Below are 21968 nucleotides of genomic sequence, written 5' to 3'. Positions count from 1 at the left end.
AATTCTTGTCCTGGAACTGGAAGCTTGTTTTATGCACGTTTGGCTTATGCTCACATGTGCAGGTGTGAATTGTGATGAACTCAGAGCTCCAGTCAGATTCAGTAGCAAAAGCGACACCCATCATCCATGTAAACTTCTAGATCGTTGGATTCTTGGTTGGAGTAAGACGATTCTACGTCATATCGATTACATACTCGCAAAAAAAAAGGTACTACTAATAATACTAGGAGAGTGTGTTAATTGTTACAGTACAGAGTTTAGAGTATTATACAGGTTAGCAGTAGTACACTGCCCCAGATGCTAATCGGCCTTCTTCAGTTGCTGCCACGACCGCGGCCTCCTCGCGGTGGCCGCTGCCTCCCGCCGCCGCCGCCGAGCCCACCCCGCGCGCTCCAGCTGCCGTGGTATCCTCCAACCCCAAACGACCCGCCGCCGGCTCCCCAGCCGAAACCGCCATCGTGGCCGCCGAAGCTGAACTCGAACCCCCCACGCCCGCTTCCTCCACCACCGCTGCCGAAGCCAAACCCGTACGCGGCGCCGGGGCCCTGCGCCGAGCCGTGGCCGTAGCCCCAGCCGCCTCCGGGCCCCGATGTCCACCCCCAGCTGTAACTCCACGAGCCGCCGGGGCCGGCGCCCTGCCCGGACCCAGAATCGCCGGTCCATTCGGGCGGCACCGTCCGCCCTTGCCCACGCCCGCGCCCGCGCCCCGGCGCGAGACCTCTCGGGCCGTCCATGCTGCCCGCGGACCGCAGAAAGAGGTGGAAGACGAAGATCTGCTTTGACGAGAGCACGCGACCACGACGTCGCCTGGCGAGCACTGTTTTCTTATCAGGCCTTTTTAGGTCCGAAAAGATTTCGGATTTTAGTACTGTAGCATTTTGTTTTTATTTGACAAACATTGTCCAATCATGGACTAACTAGGCTCAAAAAATTCATCTTGCGATTTACAGAAAAACTATATAATTGGTTTTTATTTTTGTCTATATTTAATACTTCATCTATATGCCGCAAGATTCGATGTGACAGGAAATCTTGAAAACTTTTTGGTTTTCAGGATGAATTTACACAAAAAGTAGAAAATACAGGCTTTCACACTTTCTCAAAACACAACAGTAAACACATACACTCCATTTTTTTAAAAAAACAAAACTGATGTTTTTGACTTTGACACATTATGTTTGACTGCTTGTTTTATTTAAATTTTTTGTGCAAATTATAAAATAAACATTTTTTTTATTAAGTATCTTTAATGATTAAATAAGTTATATTAAAATGGATGATATTTATATAAAAAAAATTAATAACATGATCAAACAAGATATTTAAAAGTCAACAATAACAATCTTTTTAAGACGGAAGAAGTACTCACCTCTAGAGATAATAAGGGCAGCAGCAACGTAGACTAATGCCAGTGTTGGCTTCGAGTAAGTCATTGGACACTTGGCTATTACTCTTGCACCACAGGCCAATGTTCCGATAGAAAGAGCATCTTTTGTTGTCAGAACCTTCGATCCTTTTTACGTGAGCGCTGTAAAAATATGTGAAAGAGCATTTTTTGTTGTCGGAACCTTTTCAATCCTTTTTACGTGAGATCTATAAAAGCATATGCTAGAACCATAGCCACAAGCCCACAACGCATACTAGAGTAGTTGCTTGAATTTTTTATCAGACTAGTAGATGGTGCGCGCCTCGCGCGCATAGGTTAGCATAGCGTAGGTGCTGCATTATATAAAAAAGCAAAATACATTTAATTTGTGGATTGAAAATAATTAAGAATAGTATGCAAATATGTACATAAGTATATATGTTACATATGTTATTACACATTGGAAATAAAGAGCATTAATATAGTATATGCGGTTCTACAGCAGTTTTTTTTACATGAAGAGCAGTACAACATAGCATACAAAAACTGCTATATCTAAAAAAAGACAACCAAAATATCAGTACAGAAAATGAAAAAGTATGCTTGATGGTGTGCACCAGGCTTGTTGCCGAGGAGACCTGGTGCTAATGATTGCGCTCCTCAACCTGTTTGTATAATACTTTATTAGTGATATATATAGTTCCAACCCTGAGCAGAGAAGTATCAGGTTATGCAAGATATATTTCAGTGGCTAAATGAAGTCTCTATAGTGATATATGTTAATTACAGTGCAGTTATTTTACATATAATTTTGTTTTAAAGGAAGCATATAATAAGAAGAGACCAATTCCAACTTTTGCAGAATTTTAGGGGGAAAAAGTATAGCACAGGTCCATAGCAAGGAATGGTTTTAGGAAATACTGTGAGGAGGCATCTCCTTCGGCTGATCTGATGGAAGCAAAATAGGAAATGACATACTATATGTAAGACAAAGCAGTAGATTGCATTCAAATTTCATGGAATCAACTTATTTCATAGTCACATTGGGTATGGGAGTCCAATTGACTATGATTAAGGACAAAACCCATACAGTAAGTATGTGGAGCAGAAAATTGGTGCGTTTAGAGTCTTAAAGAGGCGGGCACAATGCAAAAGTTAGAATTACTCCATTATTGTTAGGAAATAGGAATGGCTGCTTTGCATAGAGGTAATATGACAATATCTATTCATGAAGAAATCCACTGTATTTTTAGTTCTGATAACTAAATAATATGTTTAAAAAATAATTTCTGCAATATGTTAAAGTGTATGTCATGCCACAAATAGCTTTTGTCAACCCAGCAATCAAATTTTGCTTTGAGAAAGATAAGCATGCACAGTGTGTATCTGCCTTTGTATCTAAGAAATCATCTGCATTTAGGATTTTCTTTTTTTTTATACCTATAAAAAGTATCCTTGTCATCAAAAACTGTCAATTCAAAAGCATGTATCCTTTGTAAATATAAGCATGCCCATCCAAATCTTGCGCACATGTAAGAGATTCAGAAAGAAAGTACAAAAATGAGCTATCGGAAAAAAACCATATAGGACTGACCAACAGTTCAAAAGCAACCTGTACATTTGGATTTAAGATAAGGCTGGTGTACGTAATAAAGCATATTGAGGCCTAAAAATTTTCAAAGCATTAGAGAATCCGTATTGACATAGACTTGTCAAAAACCATCAAATTTCATATATTAAATAAATTACCATTATGGCTGATTGCTAGGCTCTAATAAATTTCAGAAATGATGTTTTATCTAAATCATAATTTACGCACTTTGGCAAATATGCACTTTTTAGGCATGTTTTACAGCTTTGTTGGAAAATCCAGTCACAAACTATAGTAAAAGAAGTGGCACAAAGGACTAACCGGATCAAGCCGGAAGCATGAAAGTACTAAAACAAATGGAGAGGTATCTTACCTGCAAAGATCAGAAACAAGGTATGTTATGCAGTATAAAGAAAAATGAATAAGAAACGGGGGACAGGGGGGCGGTGCTGGAACGAATCCATGAGCAAATGGGGAACGTAGTGTTGAGGCCACGCCAATAGATCAATCTGTTAATAAAAGCACTAATGTGGACACACAAAGGCTGCATAAAAACATGGAAGAACAAATCTTGAAACTTAGATGGGACAAGAACACTCAAAACATACCAAAAATACAAAATTTGCAATTAGGATGTCTTTGGAGGAGAAATAATTGGTCCCAAGATGCTAAACTAAACCTGTAAACAGCTTGCAAATATGAGTAGCAACAAAGGGAGTTTAGTGTACCAACACAATCAGGCTGTACATGCAAATACATTAGTGAATAACTAAATCAAAGAAATAACTGAGCTGAGAAGGTACGAAGCACACTGCCTATATATAGGTAAGGTGGGATAGAATATAATGTGTATCGTACTTTTAATTCCATTTTCTTTTCTCTACCAAAACCACACTTATACTGGTATTAAGCAAGGGAACAAATCAAGAACTGTTGAGACATCTAGTCATAATTGGGCAAAACACATAATAATGTAGTGCCCATACCAAACCTATCTATGTCACATTAGTGGAGATGAGAGCAATTTGCTGTCTACGATATACCATGTTGGAAAAAAAACATCTGCAGCTTTTCGGTTGCCATTTTGTCAGACCCAAGCTCCGGAGAACTAATATTCTACTTCAGCTATAGAAAACAAAAGTAAATGCAGGACATCATACATAATTTACCTTCGAGAGTTGCAACGTGGTTGGATGGTTACACTTTGTCATAACCGGAGATCAAGCCTTGAATAAGTATACCTCTGAAAAATAAAACAAAAGGCTAAGCACCATGATCGATATATCTTGCCTAAGAATGGATAAAACTGAATCATGTTATCCTCCTCCTAAGACATGTAAGTAGACACATTGTATGAATGCAATTGGTTAACTGGAGTTGATGAAATAGTAAATTCTGTGGATGAAGTTGTAGGCAAAATTAATAATTAGAGCGGCCAGAACTAATGGCAACAACATCATCACTAAGATAACAAGACGATCGAGATTTGGGTAGCTGGCAATATTCTAGAGCTATCGCTACAGCTGCATGTGTACGCTGCCATCCAAGTCTTGTGGAGAAATTTCATCTAAATTTATCTTTTATAGAGAACATACGCACTGAATAGGTACTCATTTTTAGCAGATCACTTGCACATGCAGGATAGTGGCACATGGTTTTTGGAAATTGCAATACACTAATCGTAGATCATAGGAAGGATATTGCAATATACTAATCGTAGCTCATAGGGAAGCAAAAAACAACCATCATGTACAACACTATAAATGATAACGATAAGAGGACATGCTATATAGCAAGATGATCTTAGAAAAAAATGGTTGTCTAAAACCTGAACCTGTGTTGTCTTGTCTTGCTGGGAGGTTGCGTTAGTTTGAAAACTCAGTCATGCCATGGCAGTAAGCAACATAAAAATAAGTAGGGGAACTATATGTTGAGTTAGTTGTCAAGAAAGTCACACCACCTCATTGTGATTTACCCACATGAATGCCTGCATACAAAAAATTCAGCAATCTGAGTTATAAAAGTGACAACAATCTAAAAGGTTGTGTGTATATGAGTTCCTGTTTTTAACAGATATATAATTGAACGATAAGGGTGACATGTTAAATTGTAAGGACTAACATACCATGAGATTTTAATAGCCAATACAGGCCCACAACAATGCCCGCATAAAGGGGATTTCAGCAATTCGAGTTGTAAACTGACAGAGAATAATATCTGATTCTGTTTGTAACAGATTACAAATATGTAATTTAACTGACAGTGACATCGCAAATTGTAAACACTATTATACCATGAGATTTTAATAGTCAGAGCAGAGGCTGTCATTTTTGTGCTAAAATAAAGGGAAAAAATACATATCACTTTAGCCTTGGAGGTAACATATACCAACCGTGCACAACAAGCTGCATATTTAAGTTTAAATTTTGTTTGCAAATATACATATGTAGAGCCGTTAAAAGTATATTAAAGGGAATTGTATGTAAACACGCTGCAATTCTTGAATCATCAATATTAACAGGGAAAACATATGTTATACAATGTAGAATGATTTTATTGCCAGGTAGGCAATATTTGTGAAACGAAGTGTACATATGCTTTTGGAAGAGAATTAAAGTTTAGATCTGAATTCCCCTATTTTTAGAGCAAGAACCTAAAGCTAATCCTTGTTTATTGTTGACAAAACAATAAAATTCATCCTATAGAATCACACTACTAAACCAGCAAAGGGGAATAAAGCTCGTCTCTTTACCTTATAGGTTGTTTATTCAAAACAAAGGGAAATAGGTGATACACTGATATTAGCAATTATCTAATCTGTACGAAAGTAGCGGAACAGTGCAAGCTGGAAGTCTCGTCACCTATTTTTTACTGTATTGCCTCATTGTGTCATCCACCTATGCTTATAAAGTTAGTATTTGGATATGGAAAGTAACTACATAAATTGGCCAAGAAGACAAGTCGTAGAAAGTAATCAACAAAAATCAAGTTGAAATCCAGTAATACAAGGTGCCACTTGAAGTAAAAACAACTCACTACGGTGAAGTACATGGCTAAAATATAGAGCAGATCTTTGGGAGCTACGCTCTAACACATTGACTAAACAATCTGATAGAAACAAAATGATAGAGAGGACGGAACAACAGTGAAGCACGGAGAGCAGCTCTGACCATGGCATCGATGGCTGGTATTGCTCTGGCTCATCTCCATCCACTCCTATCGATATCAAATCCACCCCAACAAACCTAGGTTATGAAAGGGCCATAGATTTCTCACCTGCTTTATGTACGGACAACAAGAGGGAGAGAGCTGGGAGCGAGGGTGAGTCGCCGCCGTCCGACCCACACGTTGTCCATCGCTGGTCGACGGCAGGGTGGGTCGCCGCTGTCCAGCCCACGCGCCGGCCACCGCTGCTCGCGCCGCCGACCTGGCTGCTCACTCGTGGGGAGGACCGGCGATGGAGGGTCCGTGGCCGCGTCCAAGGAGAGGGCACCCGCCGTGCCGGTGCAACACCCGACAGGGGTGTTCGCCATGCCGCTCGTGGCACATGAAGGAAGGAAGGAGGAGGAGGACCGCCGCCATGCTAAGGCCCGGCCACCGTCGTCGTCCCCCTGCTTGCGTTAGGAGAGAGGGAGAAAAAGTGCCATGCCTTGCGGAGGGAGAAGGAGGAAGGCGGCCGTCGCCGCGGCGAGGGCGGACCGATGCTGCCGTCGCCCTGCCCGCCCTGGGAGACAGAGGAAGCGGAGAGCAGATTGCGGAGGAGGCGACCCGGAGAAGTCGAGAAGACGAGGACGAGAAAAGTTGAGAAGATGAGGAAAGATATTTTTCTCCCAAGACTATCATAGAGTAACACGTGGATAAGAACAGTAAATAAACGATGGAGAGAATTTGGATCGTTGACCAAAGATCAAACGGTAGAAATTAATTTCGCTAACGTGGCCAGGCTGGCTGCTCAGCGTCGAGTTCTCAATTAAAGAGGTGAATGGAGCACTTGTATCTTCTGCAGTGCGGAACCACTTCTTCATATGAGATGGAGGTTTGCAGCCTACGCAGGCCATGGGGCTAACATCCACCTTGTAGCGTTGGGGACGACCTAAGTACACATTTTCACACTTTGTTACCCATCTACTAGCTCCATTGGTCTTTTTTGGTGTCAGTGCCACAACGACACTGACTCTTGGACCTTTTATTCATTGGATTTGTTATTGATGGCTCAAGTTTGAAGTTTGCTTTCCTTTCTATAGTTGAGTGAAATTTTGGGGAAGTAGCACTCCAACATCCAATTTTCTTGATAATTATAGCAATAGTTGATTGTCACATAAAAAGATTGTTGTAACTCTAGTATATACATACATATTGTAACTCCAACAAGAATTAATTGGAACTATAGTTAGGGAAAAAACATGTGTTGGAGGCCTTAGAAACACAAAAAAATTGTTTCCTTCACTCTTAGATGGGTTCAAAGATGGGAAAAGAAAGAAAAAAAATGGCAGGGGAGGAAAAATGGATGCTTGTGAGCAAAAGAACAACCGGTTGGTGTTTCGATTTCCCTTATGAGGTTTTTGTTGTTGGATGCCTTGATTGTGCTAATAATTTAGTATTTGTTTTCCAACAAAAGTGGTGAGTAGATAGAAAGAGAGGTCCTCTTGTAACAAGTGTGACGTGGGAGGTGACCTTAGGGATGGCGGTTATGGTGGAGGAGGCGGCGGCACAAGGGAGAGGGAGGAGAGAGGGGCGGCAGCGCGTAGAGAGAGAGAGAGAGAGAGAGAGAGAGAGAGAGAGAGAGAGAGAGAGAGAGAGAGAGAGGATATAAAAGGCTTTCAGCTATTTCTTTCTTAATTGCAACGTTTACATCCTCCTATTATTTATAGTCTCAGCGAGACTTGACCCCAAGCAATCTTGGGAGATCCTTATAGGATTCAGATTCTTCTTTCCTAACAAACTCTTTCCAAATCTACTAAGACGTAACTAAGGTAACTTGATAATGATTGATGATGTCAGCGATGGCCACAACGCCTCCCTCCTCCTTCAAGCGCGCGCCCAGCCTAGGGCAGGCCGTGAGGCCTAGCTGACACGACGGCGACGTCCCCTCCTTAGGCCCTAATTGTCTTGTTTTCTCAACCGATGAGTATGACCTGTGTTGGACGTGTGATACCTCCCTGCTCACAATAATAAAGAGGAGGCACACATTTGTGCTTAGCCAGAGTGAAGAGTCTTTCAAGCAATAACCTGTAAATTAGAGCCTAGATTTTTTGTTTAGACACTAATAATTTAGAGTTGACACAACAACAATCAACTGCTTACAACTGCTTATACTATAGTTAGCTAGTAAAATACTATGTTAGACCTATCTAATTAGGTAGTAAAAGTTAGAACAGATTTTTGAGGTTCACATTTGCTAAAGTTGGAGTTTTTATGAGCTGAGTGAAATTATAAATGACAGTGCACTTTTAAAGCTCGAAATCTCCTTTCTTGTTGCTATCTTATTCCACTTCTACTTGAGGCTCTACAACTTTTTTTTCTCCTTTTGTGGCTGCTAATAAAAGTCTAAGTAATTAATTGAGAAATATTCAGATTGCAAAATGACATATACTATATTGCAACTAATTAGATGGGGAGCACAACAAATATAGAATGCAAGCTGAAACAGGAGCGTGGCTGAAAGGTCCTAATATGGCTAGAGGGGGGGTGAATAGCCTATTTAAAAATCTACAAACTCACTAGAGCAAGAGGTTAGCAAATAACAAAGCAAAGCTTTTTGCTCTAGCTCTAAAGGGGTGTTTGCAAGCCACCTATCCAACAATTCTAGTTGATATAATCTCTAGACACACAAGAGCTATGTCACTACTTACACTAGAAAGCTACCTAAAGTTTCTATACAAGTAAGTAAGTTACTCTAGTTTGCGGGAATGTAAAAGAGATGGTTTGAATTTTATACCGCCGCGTAGAGGGGATGAACCAATCAATAATATGAAGTCCAATCATCGGGAGAAATCCAATGAACAATCACAATGGAGACACACAATTTTTCTCCCGAGGTTCACGTGCTTGCCGGCACGCTACGTCCCCGTTGTGTCGACCAACACTTGGTGGTTCGGTGGCTAAGAGGTGTAGCACGAACCTCGTCCTCACTAGGACACCACAAGAACCTACCCACAAGTGAGGTAACTCAATGACACGAGCAATCCACTAGAGTTACCTTTTGGCTCTCCGCTGGGAAGGTACAAGACCCCTCACAATCACCGGGAGATGGCCACGAACAATCACCAACTCGTGCCAATCCTCCTCCGCTGCTCCAAGCTGTCTAGGTGGCGGCAACCACCAAGAGTAACAAGAAAACCGCAGCTAGAACGATCCCCAAGTGCCACTAGATGCAATCACTCAAGCAAATGCACTTGGAATCACTCCCAATCTCACAAAGATGTTTAATCTATGAAGGAGATGAGTGGGAGGTATTTGCTTAGGCTCACAAGTAAGTCAAGTATGTTAGAATGCCAAGAGTGTGAGCTCCAAGCCGGCCAAACACGTATTTATAGCCTCTCAAACAAATAGAGCTGTTGGCTCTTTCACTGGGCGAAATACGGGGTCATCGGACGCTCTTAAAGGGGCACCGGACGCTCAACACCAGCGTCCGGTGCTCCAACGTCAGCCGCGTGTCAGAGTCTAACGGTAACCTGCAGAGCACCGGACGCTGAGCAGGTTGGTCCGGTGCACACCGGACTGAAAGGTCCTTGTTTGGTTTTGGTAATTGAGTGACAACTTAGGTGGACTAATAGTGTTTATGTGAGATACACAGGAGATTAGTCCACAGGTGATGATATGATGGAGGAGCTCATTGCATATGAGACATGACATGGAGTCATGTGACCAAGGTGGAGAAGATCAAGATGAGGCTTGGCTTGATAGACCGGTTGCAAGAGTGAAGGGCAAGTCGGAGGCTTTTTGAAGCGAGGGACCGCGTGTGACGGTGAAGCTTGAGCAAGACTTGGCGCCGATGGACCGAGGCAACGGTGAAGAGCAAGTGAGGTCAAGATCGATGAACCAATACGGTCACGTGATGATATGAAGTGGATCATATCATTTGGTGATTGGTTGGTGCATGTGTTGCATCAACATTGGAAGAGATGGAATGGAATGCGCAAGGCAAAGGTATAACCTAGGGCTTTTCCATTTCACCGATCATAGGTGTGTAGAGAAGTTTATGACCGGATTTAGGATAGATGGCCGTACTATCAAGAGGGGCAAACTTGTTTGCATATCGGTCATCTAGTGCCACTTGAGCGATCTAACTTTGCATACGTGTTAGGATCGAGTGGCGTGGCAAGTTTGAGAGGCTAACTCCTTTGGAAAAAATGTTTGTGAAAATGCTAACACACATGCACATGGTGGTGTACACTTGGTGGTGTTGGCACATTTACAAAGGAGGTGGTGTTCCTAGGGTTGAGAGAGGTGTGGGTTTCTCTCTCCCTCCCGCCGAGCTTGCGAGGCGGGATTTGGCGCTTTTGAGAAAATTAAGTGCATATTTTCTATTGCGCCGGTGGGAAGTTTGGAGAAGTCGCGGGAGTGTTTCTCGCTGAGAAACACTCACCGGACGCTGGTGCTGGCAGCACCGGACGCTGGTCCAGAGCGTCCGGTGTGGTGTCTGTGGCGCAGGTGTGCACCGGACGCACCGGAGTGAGTCCGGTGCTCAGCGTCCGGTGTGAAGGCGTTTTGCAACCCTCTCTGCGCACGAGTCCGGTGAGCACCGGACTGTCCGGTGCCTAGCGTCCGGTGAGGTTGCGAGTTTGACACCCTCTCTGCGCACGAGTCCGGTGAGCACCGGACCGTCCGGTGTGGACTTGCAGAGCGTCCGGTGGTGCTGTGCAGGCGCGCGTGCGCAGTAGCCGTTGGCGGCAACGGTCGAGTTCAAACGGCTAGTGACACGTGGCGGTCAGCTGAGCACCGGACGCTGAGGGTTGAGCGTCCGGTGGCTCCCTGTGAGCGTCCGGTGCCCACGTGTTTTGCCCAGTGAAGGGGCAACGACTAGTTTAGCCCTTGGGGCTATAAATAGAAGTGGTGGCCAGCCTTGGCTGGTGCTGAGCACCCTTGGGACTTAGTGTCCATGCTTGGGGAGTGCTAGTGAAGCCTCTAACTCACATATACTTGATAGTTATCATCCGATTGTGTGAGTGAGCGATTCTAGTGTGTTGCATTGAGAGATTGCATCGAGTGGCACTAGGTGTTCGTGTTGCAAGCCGGTGGTGCTTGTTACTCTTGGAGGTTGCCACCTCCTAGACGGCTTGGTGGCTTGTGACTCCGTCGAAGCACGCAAGGAGATTGTGCGGTGCTCCGGAGAAGAGATTGTGAGGGGTACGGTGCTCACCCCGCGGGGATCGCGAAGAGCAACTCTAGTTGAGCGAGACGTGAAGAACGACAAGTGGTCCGGCCGGGTCAAGTGCTAGAGCTTGTGGTAAGCACTCCACGTGGGAGAGTGTGACTTGCGGGTCACCACTAGCAAGAGGACCGGCGGCAACCTTGGAGCTTGTCTCAACGGGGACGTAGCTTGGTGGCAACCAAGTGAACCTCGGGAGAAAATCATCGTGTCAACATTGTTCTTCCCGTTGGTTTGCATGTCCCTAACACAAGCTTGTGTTTACTTTCATATACTTGTACTTGTGTAGTTGCTCTTGTAATTAGTTAGCTTTTGTAGCTTGCTAGTTACCTTCTTGCTTGTGTAGCTAGAAGTAGTTTCCTTGCGTGACTAATTTGGTTTGTGTAACCTTGTTAGTCACATTGCTTAGTTTGTGTAGCTAAGTAACTTGCGCTCTCTAATTCGGCATTGGTTGCCTTGTTATTGAGCATTGCTAGTGAGCTTAGGAGCTTTGTGCTTTTGCTCACTAGTTGTGTAGGAGCTCCCCGGTTTGCAAAGTACTAGTTGCATAGGTTTGTGTGACCTTGCTCCTAGAATTGGTTAGGTGAGCTCTTGCTGAGGTAGCACCTTGCTTGCTTGTTTAGGATCTTTTCAAGGTGCTAGAGAACTTAGATAGAGGGGTGTAGTCTTGGCTAGACCGATAGTTTTAATTCCGCATTTGTTTTGGTTAGCCGGCGTAATAATTTTTTAGAAAGGACTATTCACCCCCCCTCTAGTCCGCCATCTCGACCCTTCACGGACTCATGCGCAGAGAGCTCCACAAACTCGCAGGGTCACCGGACGCAAGCCACCGAACGCGCCCTGAGCGTCCGGTGCTCACCGGACTCACACCCAGAGAGGGTTGCAAAACGCGCGGACACCGGACTCAGACCACCGGACGCTCCAGCTTGCTTCCGGTGCCTGGCGTCCTATGCCTAACCCTAGCTGAGCCAGGCAGCCTGCACACCGGACGCTAAGACACAGCGTCCGGTGCCTCTGAGCCAGCGTCCGGTGAGTGTTTTCTCAGCGAGAAACACTCCCGCGACTTCACCAATTTTTCCACCGGCGCAATAGAAAATATGCACTTCATTTTCTCGAAAAGCGCCGAATCCTCTCTCTACTCTTCAAACTCCACCTCCTTCTCAAAGTGTGCCAACACCACAACGTGTGTACCAACAAGTGCACGTGTGTTAGCATTTTCACAAACATTTTTCTTCGAAGGAGTTAAGTTAGCTTACTAGGTTCTAAATGCATGCACATGAATAATGACACCTAGTGGCACTTGATAACCGCTTAGCCAAAAAATTCCCCTCTTTATAGTATGGCTATCTATCCTAAATGTGATCACACCCTCTATGGTGTCTTGATCACCAAAGCCAAAACCCTAAGCAATACCTTTGCCTTGATCTCCATAGGGTTTTGTTTTTCTCTTTCTTCTTTTCCAAGTTGAGCACTTGATCATCTTGTGGTCATCACCATCATCACCATGATCATCACTTGCTCCATTACTTGGCATGTACCAACCTCATTAAGTATACACACACTTAGCATAGAGGTTAGTACTAGAATTTCATCAATTATTCAAAACCAAACTAGGGCTTTCAGTGGCGCAGCGGCGCACGAGAAGCGCTCCGACTCACAACATGTAAAAAAAGTGGACTAGCAATTGCTTGATTGGTTGCGGACCCTTATATATTTTCAAGACCTTGTTTAAATTCAGGATGTAAAGTTTTAGGTGTCATTCGGGGTGTCACATAAAAGTATTTAGTAATAATAATAAAACAAATTATAGAAATCATTGGTACTCTATGAGACGAATCTATTAAACCTAATTAATTCTTCATTAGCATATATTTTACTGTAGCTTTACTTAGCATCACATTATCAAATTATAGATAAATTAGACTTGAAAATGTTGTCTCGTGAAATAGTCCCAAACTATGTAATTAATTATTTTTTAGTTTGTACTAAATATTTCTTGTAATGTATCTAAATACTTGATAGACAAGGGGAGAAAAAGTAGCGCCGTGACTTTCTTCAGTAAAACCTCTTCCAATACGTTTCATGAATATTGCAAAAATATGTCGATGTGGCTCACCTTGACTCTTTATTGGTAACCAACCAAACTCTGCTCGCCGGAGACGAGACCGGACGTGCCGCGTGCGGAAGCAAGTACAGTACGACTGTACGAGTATAGCCAAGGGCAGTATGGTAAAAGAAAAGCTCGGGTTACCCAGGCCAGACACCACACCATCCAAGGCAGCAGAACAGGACGGAAGAGCCCAGCCCAACCACAGCCACCAGCCACCGCCTACCGGGCACCGGCCGCACGCAGTTTCTCCCCTCTCGCCCACCCTCTCCCCGTTAAACCCTCCTCTTTCCTTCTCCTACCTGAACAACAGCAGGAGCCCGGTATTCCGCATCCCTACCCAACAATGGTGGCCGCCGTCGAGGTGGACGCGGGGCAAGAAGCGAAGCGGGGGAAGGCGACGGATGAGGAGGGGCAGCTGACGCCGCCGCCGCCGCAGCTGCTGGAGGTCGCGCGGCCGCATCGCCAACCCACGCCGGATCACCCACCCTATTGCTGGGTAATACCCTACTCGCCGCGGATCGTTGACCGATTACTCACCCCCATTGCCGTCTCTTCTTGTGCTCCCCTTTTGATTTCTTTGCTATGATGTACTATGGTCTAAAAAACATTGTTTTAGATTTTATAATTAATTAGCACTGCTTGTAATTAGTGTTATCCTGCGATTAATTTGCTCTGTTAATCTCTGCTCAATCGAACGGACTAGGAAATTAATAATTGTTAAGTATAACCACCTCCGATTTAGAGGCTACACCACTAGGACGGCCTTACTGAACAAGCTTCATGGTAACCATCAATGGAGGATTTCCCCCCTCTTTTACTTTGTTGAGAAAAGGACGTTGCAATGGAGTTCCCTCCAGTCATTTCTCCGGTGGGGCACCGATTACCACTTTACTACGCCTTGACATTGTGGGCGTGTTGGGTTGCAGATGATCGGCGAGGCAATCGACGCACTGGACGAGGACGGCGGCTCCTCGAAGGACTCCATCTCGGCCTTCATCTGCGCCAGGCACCCCGGCGTGCCCCCCGCGCACGATAGGCTCCTCCGGCACTACCTCGGCAAGCACGTCGCCGAGGGCCTCTTCGTGCGAACAGCTGCGGGGCTGTACGAGCGCTGCCCCGAGGAGAACGCGGATGAGGAGCTCACAGTGGAGAAGGCTGAGGCCGGCTCGTGCAAGCCGCCGTCCATTGAGGCCAAGCGTGGCCGAGGCAGGCCGCGGAGGGATGGCTCTCCTTCGACACCGCCTGCAGGCAGGAAGGATGGCGGCACGGGGGCTCAGGGGATGACACCGCCTGCAGGCTCTTCTTTGATCCTGGCTGCTGCTGCCAAGGACTCTGTTCCAGTGTCACCGGTTGCTGTTGCAGACAAGGACGAAAGCCAAGCACCGTCATTGAAGCCCAAGCGCCGTGGGCGGCTTTGCAGGCTGGGGATGGCCACAACCACGGACAGCTCTGGTGAAGCACTCGTCGCAGGCAAGAAACATGGCAGTGAGCTGGGACTGTTGATCCTCGGTGATAGCTCTGCTCCATCCGTCATGGACAAGGCATGCACCGAGGTCTCTCCAATCACGCCACCTGTGGGTGGTGATCAGCCTCTTGCTATGGACAAGGATGGTGATCAGCCTGCCCTAGAGACCACCACTGAGGTGCCTGTGTCTGAACCTGCGCCAACGCCGACGCCTGCTATGGACAAGGATGGTTACGATGCTGCTTCAATCGTGGACAAGAATGAGAGCATTTGGACAATGCCCACTGCTCCAGAGCCTGGCAGCCAGGCTTGCAAGCTGGCACTCATGGCTGCTGCTGCTGCTGGCTTTGTTCCAAAGTTGGTTGCTGACAAGAAGGGTGTTCCAAAGTTTGCTCCATCTGCAACCTACAAGGATGTTCTTCAGCCTCGCAAGGCTGGATCTGCTCCAACTGCACGCAGGAAGGCTGGCGGCAAGGCTCTGTCAGATACCCCCAAGGGCCGTCGCCGGCAACACAAATCAGCCACGGTGGCTACTGGTGACCGATCTGCTGTTACACCTGGCAAGAAGCTAGGCCGTAAGGTCTCGTTTGCATCGCCCAAGTTGACACCGGTGATTGCTGGTGGTTGTCCTACTCCAACTTCAGTTGCTGACCAGGGCAGCATGGAAGCATCAGCGGCGCTGAAGCAGCACGGCCAGCCTCGATTACTCATGGTAAAAAAAGTGCCTCGCAAACTGTACCCTGTTACCGCTGACCAGATTTCAGATGGTCCGGGGATTGTTTTGCTCGCGTTGCCTTCTCAGACGCTGGCAGCGTCAAACCCGTAGCTCCAAAACATGGGAACCTAAAGCATCTTATAAGCCGAACACTTTCAGAATTGCTAAATGCAATGCGCAGGATGATAACTTTAGTGGGTTATCTTTTAATTAACTTTAGTGTGTTATCTTTTAATTAACTTTAGTGTGTTCTCTTCAACTGAATTATTAAGCTGCTTAGCGCTTATGAGAAACTCAGTCACAGCAGTGCTTTAAACTGTGTGGATGATAGCTGGTTTATTTGAATCTCTACTGCAATTTTTGCGGATCATTTACATCTGGAAGCTTCAAACCCCATACCAGAATTCCATTAATACGAATGGAAAGATACATGAACTCTGTTGAGACCAAATAAGCTTTCTAAAACATTATATAATGATTAAGTACAGTTTTCAATAATCATCACTAAGAACTGGATCAACAAGCACGACACCCAGAATGTTATTTCAACTGGATTCCTTCCAAGCCAGCCTTTTTCTGATGAATTTTACCGTATCAAACACTGATCCTCCAACATTGTTGGAAATGAATTATTGAATACACCTGATGAGTCTGTAATCTGCAGTCAATGGTCTCATGCCTCCCAGCCTCTCAAGAGGGTGGCACGGGCAACCCTGTTAACTCCTAAGGTGAATGCCCCCATCCTAAGGTTGCAATCCAGACTCTTGCACATGGCCTTGATGTGTTGAAAAGCACTGCTCATGTACTTCTCTAGTTCATTGTTCACTTTCTCTTCATCCCACATGAAACCTTGAATGTTCTGCACCATAAATCAACATGCCACAAGAAGGCAGATTAAAGCAATGAAGCAATCCAGCATTGAGGCGGCAAAGGACGCAGAGGCATTTACCTGAACCCACTCAAAGTAGCTAACGATCACACCACCTGAATTAGCATAGATATCAGGTAATACGACCACTCCCTTCTTGGCGAGAATCTACAGCATATGCAAGAGGCAGAAGCTCAGAGAAGAAAGGTTGGTTGTGTTCATGATATTATTGTACAATAAATGGTTATACCTCGTCTGCCTCTGGATCAGTTGGATGGTTAGCAGCTTCAACTATAAATTTGGCCTTCACGCTTGGTGCATTATCCCTGCACAAAACCAATTACTGCAAATCAGCAATTCCGGGGTATATATACAACAGAGATTGGAAATAAATCAAAAGTAGGCTATTCACATAACAAAATTGGCATATTTTATCAGGTCATGAAAAGGTTCCGGCACATATCAATGGGCGAAAATTGTTGAGAGAGGCCAATGAAACTAACAATAGACAAGGACACTCGTTCTTACTTGTTAAGAACTCCACCTAAGGCACAAGGGACAAGAACATCACATTCGTGCACTAGCAACTCAGTCGAATCCATGACTTCTGCACCATGAAAGTCTTTCATGGCATGACCTTCATTCTTATGCTTCATCAAAGCAGGTATGTCTATACCCGACATGTTTTTGATTGAACCCGTCACATCTCCAATTGCAATAATCTTACCACCTTTCTCATGGATAAGTCGTGCAGCCCATGAGCCAACATTGCCAAAACCCTGCAAGGTTGACATATTTTAATTTATATATATATTGTATTGTGCTGCAATACCAACATGCATATATAGAGTTATTTTTTATAGTAGTTAACTTTTTAAACGGAACATATGATTCTCCTTTTATTATCTTATATAAAAAAAGTAAATTCAATGAACATATGTGTATTAATTATCACTCACTTGAATCACAAAAGTTGATCCAGAAATACATTTTCCATATTCAGCAAGTAGAGCCTCGGTCGCATACATGACACCTCGCCCTGTTGCTGCATCCCTACCCAGTGATCCACCAAGATCCTACAAGAAAAAAAATATAAAATTTATAGCAACTATTGCATTCTTTTTTCCTATTATAATTTGTAAAAAACTATTTGCACGAAAGTAACTTGATGCCACATTTTTTCACGTACAATTGGCTTGCCTGTGACGACTGCTGGTGAGTGACCATGAAATTTCGAGTACTCATCCAACATCCATGCCATGGTCTGTGTCGTGATTGCATAAGAATAAAGAAGGTAGCTAAGCATACAAAAAAGAGTGGATCACAAACAATACCATAAGCAATATTAGGCCTACCTGTGCATTGGTCCCCATGTCAGGAGCTGGGACATCTGTATGCGTTCCGATAAGATCATGAATTTTCTGGGTAAATACTCGCGTCAACCGCTCCAACTCACTTCTACTTAGTTCACCAGGAGAGCATCCGATCCCTCCCTTTGCTCCACCATATGGAACTGCTGCAACAGCTGTCTTCCATGTCATGAGTTGAGCAAGGGCGTTTACTTCATCTGGATCAACCTGCCAGACAAAACAATTAAATCGTTTTTTGACTAGTATAAATTTCTGAATGGAGTAATACATACAAGAAAATCATGGTTAAGAAATTATGTAGCTTTTTTTTTCCTATACTGAGATTTTATAAACCAAGCATAAAAGAACAAGACTAAAGCACTTGTCAAAAATGCAAGGCTTTTCTATAAAGAAAACACAACTGACCACATCAGTTGCTTATACACATGTAGTTAAAACAACCCGTGAGTACAAATTCTGGTAACTAACTGGAAAAGGTCAGAAAGTTATATCAGAAGAAGATGTCCTGTACTGATTTTGGATATGTTTTTAGAGGTTGAATTGGCATTAGCCTTCTTTAAACAAAAAAGAAATACCATTAGCCTGTAATAAGGAAGTGAATTTTTGGAGTTTCGCAAAAGGCTACTAAAAGATTGGTTCAACAAAAAGTTACTGCACATTAAGCTGTTCTATCAGTTTGACAGGACGAAGAAATGAACGCAACCATATATGCAGAGATTAAAAGATAGTGGAGGAGCTTTACAAAATGACAAGTGGCAGAAGTTGTTCTATCAGTCTGACAGGAAGAAGAAATCAACGTAACCAAACCATGCCTTTCTACAATTGCTGCATTTTTTTTATATTTTTTGATGAATCAATTGCTGCAATATTTCTATTCCTAGTTTACAATTGCTGCATTATCTGTATTTTCAGAAGAGCACACAATAGGCAGAATCGACAGCAGAATCGCATCAGCCCGACATGGCTCACCTCAGGATGGTAGCGGATGCCGCCTTTCATCGGCCCGCGGGCGTTGTCATGCTGCACGCGGAAGCCGACGAACGACGCCAAGGTGCCGTCGTCTTTGGGGATGGTGCATTCCACCTGCGAGGAACATGGCGAAACGCATGAGCCACACAATTCGGCCAACACAAGAAGAGATGGCACAGGCAACGGCGCCGGAGGCCCCCCACCTTGATCTCCCGGAACGGGATGAGCAGACTCTGCTCGAGCTTGGAGTCGAGGCCGAGCAGCTTCGAGGCCCGCCGGAAGTTGCGGCTGGTGGCGGCGAGCGCGTTCATCGCGGCGGCAACGTTTTCTTTTCCCCACCCCAAGAAGAAGGATCACGAGGGCGCGCGGCCACGAAAAAGACCCCGCCTTTCCAGCACCGCCGACAGAAACAACAAGCGCGCGCGCGACGAGGGCGAGATCCGGGCGACCCAAAAACGGCAGGAGACGAGACGGGGTGAAGAAAAGGCGGCGCGTTTCGTCCGAGGATCGAGGAGGGGAGGGCCTGATGGTTGTGATGGAGATCGGGGGTGAAGCACCGGGGCTGTATTAATAGTGAGGGAGGGATCGGGGTGGGTGGAGGCTCGGAGCTGGAATTAGACTGGAGGTGGAGGATAAGATCGACGCGCGGGGGCTGAGAGCTACGACTCGGAGTAGAGTAGTGGCTGGCTTCACGATCTGGAACTCTTGGGGAAGGAGAAGGACGACGAAGGAGTTCGCAAGTCGGACATGCTCTCTCTCAAACGTTGGAGCGGGACTGGAACTCGATTAGAGTCAGGGGGTACCGGGTACGTCTTCGAAGCGGAAGGTATTTTTTTTTATATTACCAAAAGGGAATTTAGTGGTGCGCGCTGATGCCGGATAAGGGAGATCGAATTCAGTTAGGAAAGTTCCTGGAGAGGCCGCCACAGCGGCGGGAGTTCTTCCTCCCATCCATGGCTGGCTTCTCGGGTCTCTCCTGTCCTGCAGGCTGCAGCGCTGCGTCTCTGCCTCTTTTTCCCGTATAAGAAGAAAAGATCTCATTTTGCGTGTGGGACCCGTTTGACAGTGAAGATATTAATTCAGGGCCCACATGGGAGGCTGGCTGCCAGTGCGTGCGGTATTCAACCTTTTTGTGCTCTTTTTGTTCCGATGATCTCACCTAGGAGTGTTTGTGTAATAGCAGAGCATCTCCAACAATTTGGTATTTCAACATGTTATTCTACTAAATTTGCGAAAAACATAAAAATCCTCCTCCAACAACTCCTTATCTCAACTTGTTAAATTTCCCAAGTTGCTATCCAGAGGTTTCTAATGCCGAGATTTGTCAAGTTGCTATCCCAAGTTGCTATCCCGAGCGCAAGTTGTTGGAGACACATATTCTTTTATCAAGTGAGCGGATCCCATCTGTCATCCTCTATTTTTACCAAGTGAGAATAGCAACTTATTGGAGACACATCCTTTTTTCTTTTGCTAAACAAATTAGCAACTTGCTATAACTCAAGATTTGACAAGTGAATTTTACCAAGTTGTTGGAGATGCTCTAAGGCTTTGTTTATTTCTACCCAAAATCTAAAATTTTCAAGATTTTCTATCGCATCAAATTTGTAGACGTATTTATGAAATATTAAATATAGACAAAAATAAAAATTAATTGCACAGTTTGGTCGAAAGATACGAGACAATCTTTTAAGCCTAGTTAATCTATGGTTGGATAATAATTACCATAAATAAACGAAAGTGTTACAGTATCATAATTTTTTTCCTCCAAAAACTAAACACAACCCAAAGGAAGAAGTTTACTTGTCCTTTTAGGAAAGTCTATTTTTCATTCCTAAATTTCAAAATTGGGTAAAAATATATCCCTCAGTTTTTTTGAAATTGTGCATATTATGTCTCTAACATAGTTATGAGCGGTTTTAAATATACTTTTGTCTTTTTCATTTTTATTTATTTTGGCTAAATATTTATAAAATTATAGTAAATCACATAAATTTGTTGGACTCCAGATAAGTAGATATACACAGTGAACATATAATATAGTATGCTTTAATACAAGTTTTTGTTGTAGCTTTAGAGTTGTGTTTTTCTATAATTAATTAGAATAATTCATAGCTATAGTTTATATAGTCCATGATTTTTTTTTATGTTGGGCTAGCACGGCTTTGCCGCGCCCTTGTTGATACTCCGAGCAATGAATAATGGATGTCTTTTTAGCCCCCAACGTTTATTTGTGGTTGATTGGAAATTGTGAAGTTGCTAGAATCTAATGAACGTTTTATTGAACAATGTCTTTTTTATGCCTTAATATATTGAACAACGTTTTCTAAATTTATTTTAGGATTAATTGTGTTATTCTTTTAGTGGTATGAAACGTGCTCGTCGACAGCGAGACGTCTATGGTGGACTTTGTTAATCTGATAGGGGTATGGTGTGCATGCGTGTGTTGATAGGGGTGAGCATGCATTTGTTCAGTGGTAAGCGATGTGGCCATTGACAACGAGATGTCTATGGTGACTTCGTCAACCTTAAGGTAGGATATGAGCGTGTGCGTTCATAGGGGGTGGGTATGCACTCGTTCTCACTGGTAGGCGACGTGTCTGTCAACAGTGAGGCGTCTATGATAACTTTATCCCAAAGTATGCACTCTTTTATGTGAGCGTATGTGTCTGTAAGGGCACTTTCAATGATGAAACTACCATAGTTTTTATCTACATTAATTATACTGTCACCTAAGCGTTTTACTAATGTGGCAAGACAATTATTGAAGAAAGAGCAAAAATCATAGAAACCGGGTCTAAATTAGAAACCATGTCTACACGAGATCCAAGACATGAAGGGTTGAGATTGGTGCAGAATGAAGAGAGAATGCATGTAATTGGATAAAAAATTATTCTATATAAATTATCTATTAGAACTATGATTTCCATATATAGTGTCTATGTAAATTTATAGTTATAGAAACTATATATAGTTTCTAGCATTTGGGACAGCCCTAATCGGTTCTCGCAAAAAATACCCTTTCTGTGGAATTAAACAGCAAGTATAAAACCTCAATGGCTATTTATAAATTAATACTAGTTCTGAATTCTGATATCACATAGTAGAGGCCGGCTAAGACATCAAATGGGATTATATGTTCTAGA

The 21968-nt window shown here is 43.9% G+C and overlaps 2 protein-coding genes and 1 pseudogene across 3 annotated transcripts; 1 reads left to right on the top strand and 2 right to left on the bottom strand.

The window, feature by feature from the left end:
- LOC110436205 lies at positions 124–4785 on the bottom strand (annotated as a pseudogene).
- Positions 13609–15992, top strand: LOC8083344. Its single transcript, XM_021463340.1, has 2 exons — positions 13609–13934; positions 14365–15992. Exons 1-2 carry the CDS (start codon positions 13782–13784, stop codon positions 15727–15729), a joined length of 1518 nt encoding a protein of 505 aa, XP_021319015.1. The 5' UTR covers positions 13609–13781; the 3' UTR covers positions 15730–15992.
- Positions 16032–19783, bottom strand: LOC8055934 (glutamate dehydrogenase 2, mitochondrial). Of its 2 annotated transcripts, XM_002446833.2 has the most exons (9): positions 19029–19641; positions 18826–18939; positions 17842–18063; positions 17676–17750; positions 17446–17562; positions 17015–17265; positions 16737–16812; positions 16568–16654; positions 16032–16477 (listed from the first exon to the last, which is right to left on the bottom strand). In XM_002446833.2, exons 1-9 carry the CDS (start codon positions 19134–19136, stop codon positions 16292–16294), a joined length of 1236 nt encoding a protein of 411 aa, XP_002446878.1. In that variant the 5' UTR covers positions 19137–19641; the 3' UTR covers positions 16032–16291. The 2 variants fall into 2 exon arrangements, with proteins under 2 accessions (XP_002446878.1, XP_021319016.1); XM_021463341.1 differs by lacking the exon at positions 17676–17750 and having other exon boundaries at positions 16059–16477; positions 19029–19783.

The sequence above is a fragment of the Sorghum bicolor genome, chromosome 6 (assembly GCF_000003195.3).
Source record: "Sorghum bicolor cultivar BTx623 chromosome 6, Sorghum_bicolor_NCBIv3, whole genome shotgun sequence".
NCBI classification, from domain to species: domain Eukaryota; kingdom Viridiplantae; phylum Streptophyta; class Magnoliopsida; order Poales; family Poaceae; genus Sorghum; species Sorghum bicolor.
The sequence above is the reverse complement of the archived record's forward strand: the minus strand, read 5'-3'. Positions and strand labels throughout refer to the sequence as shown.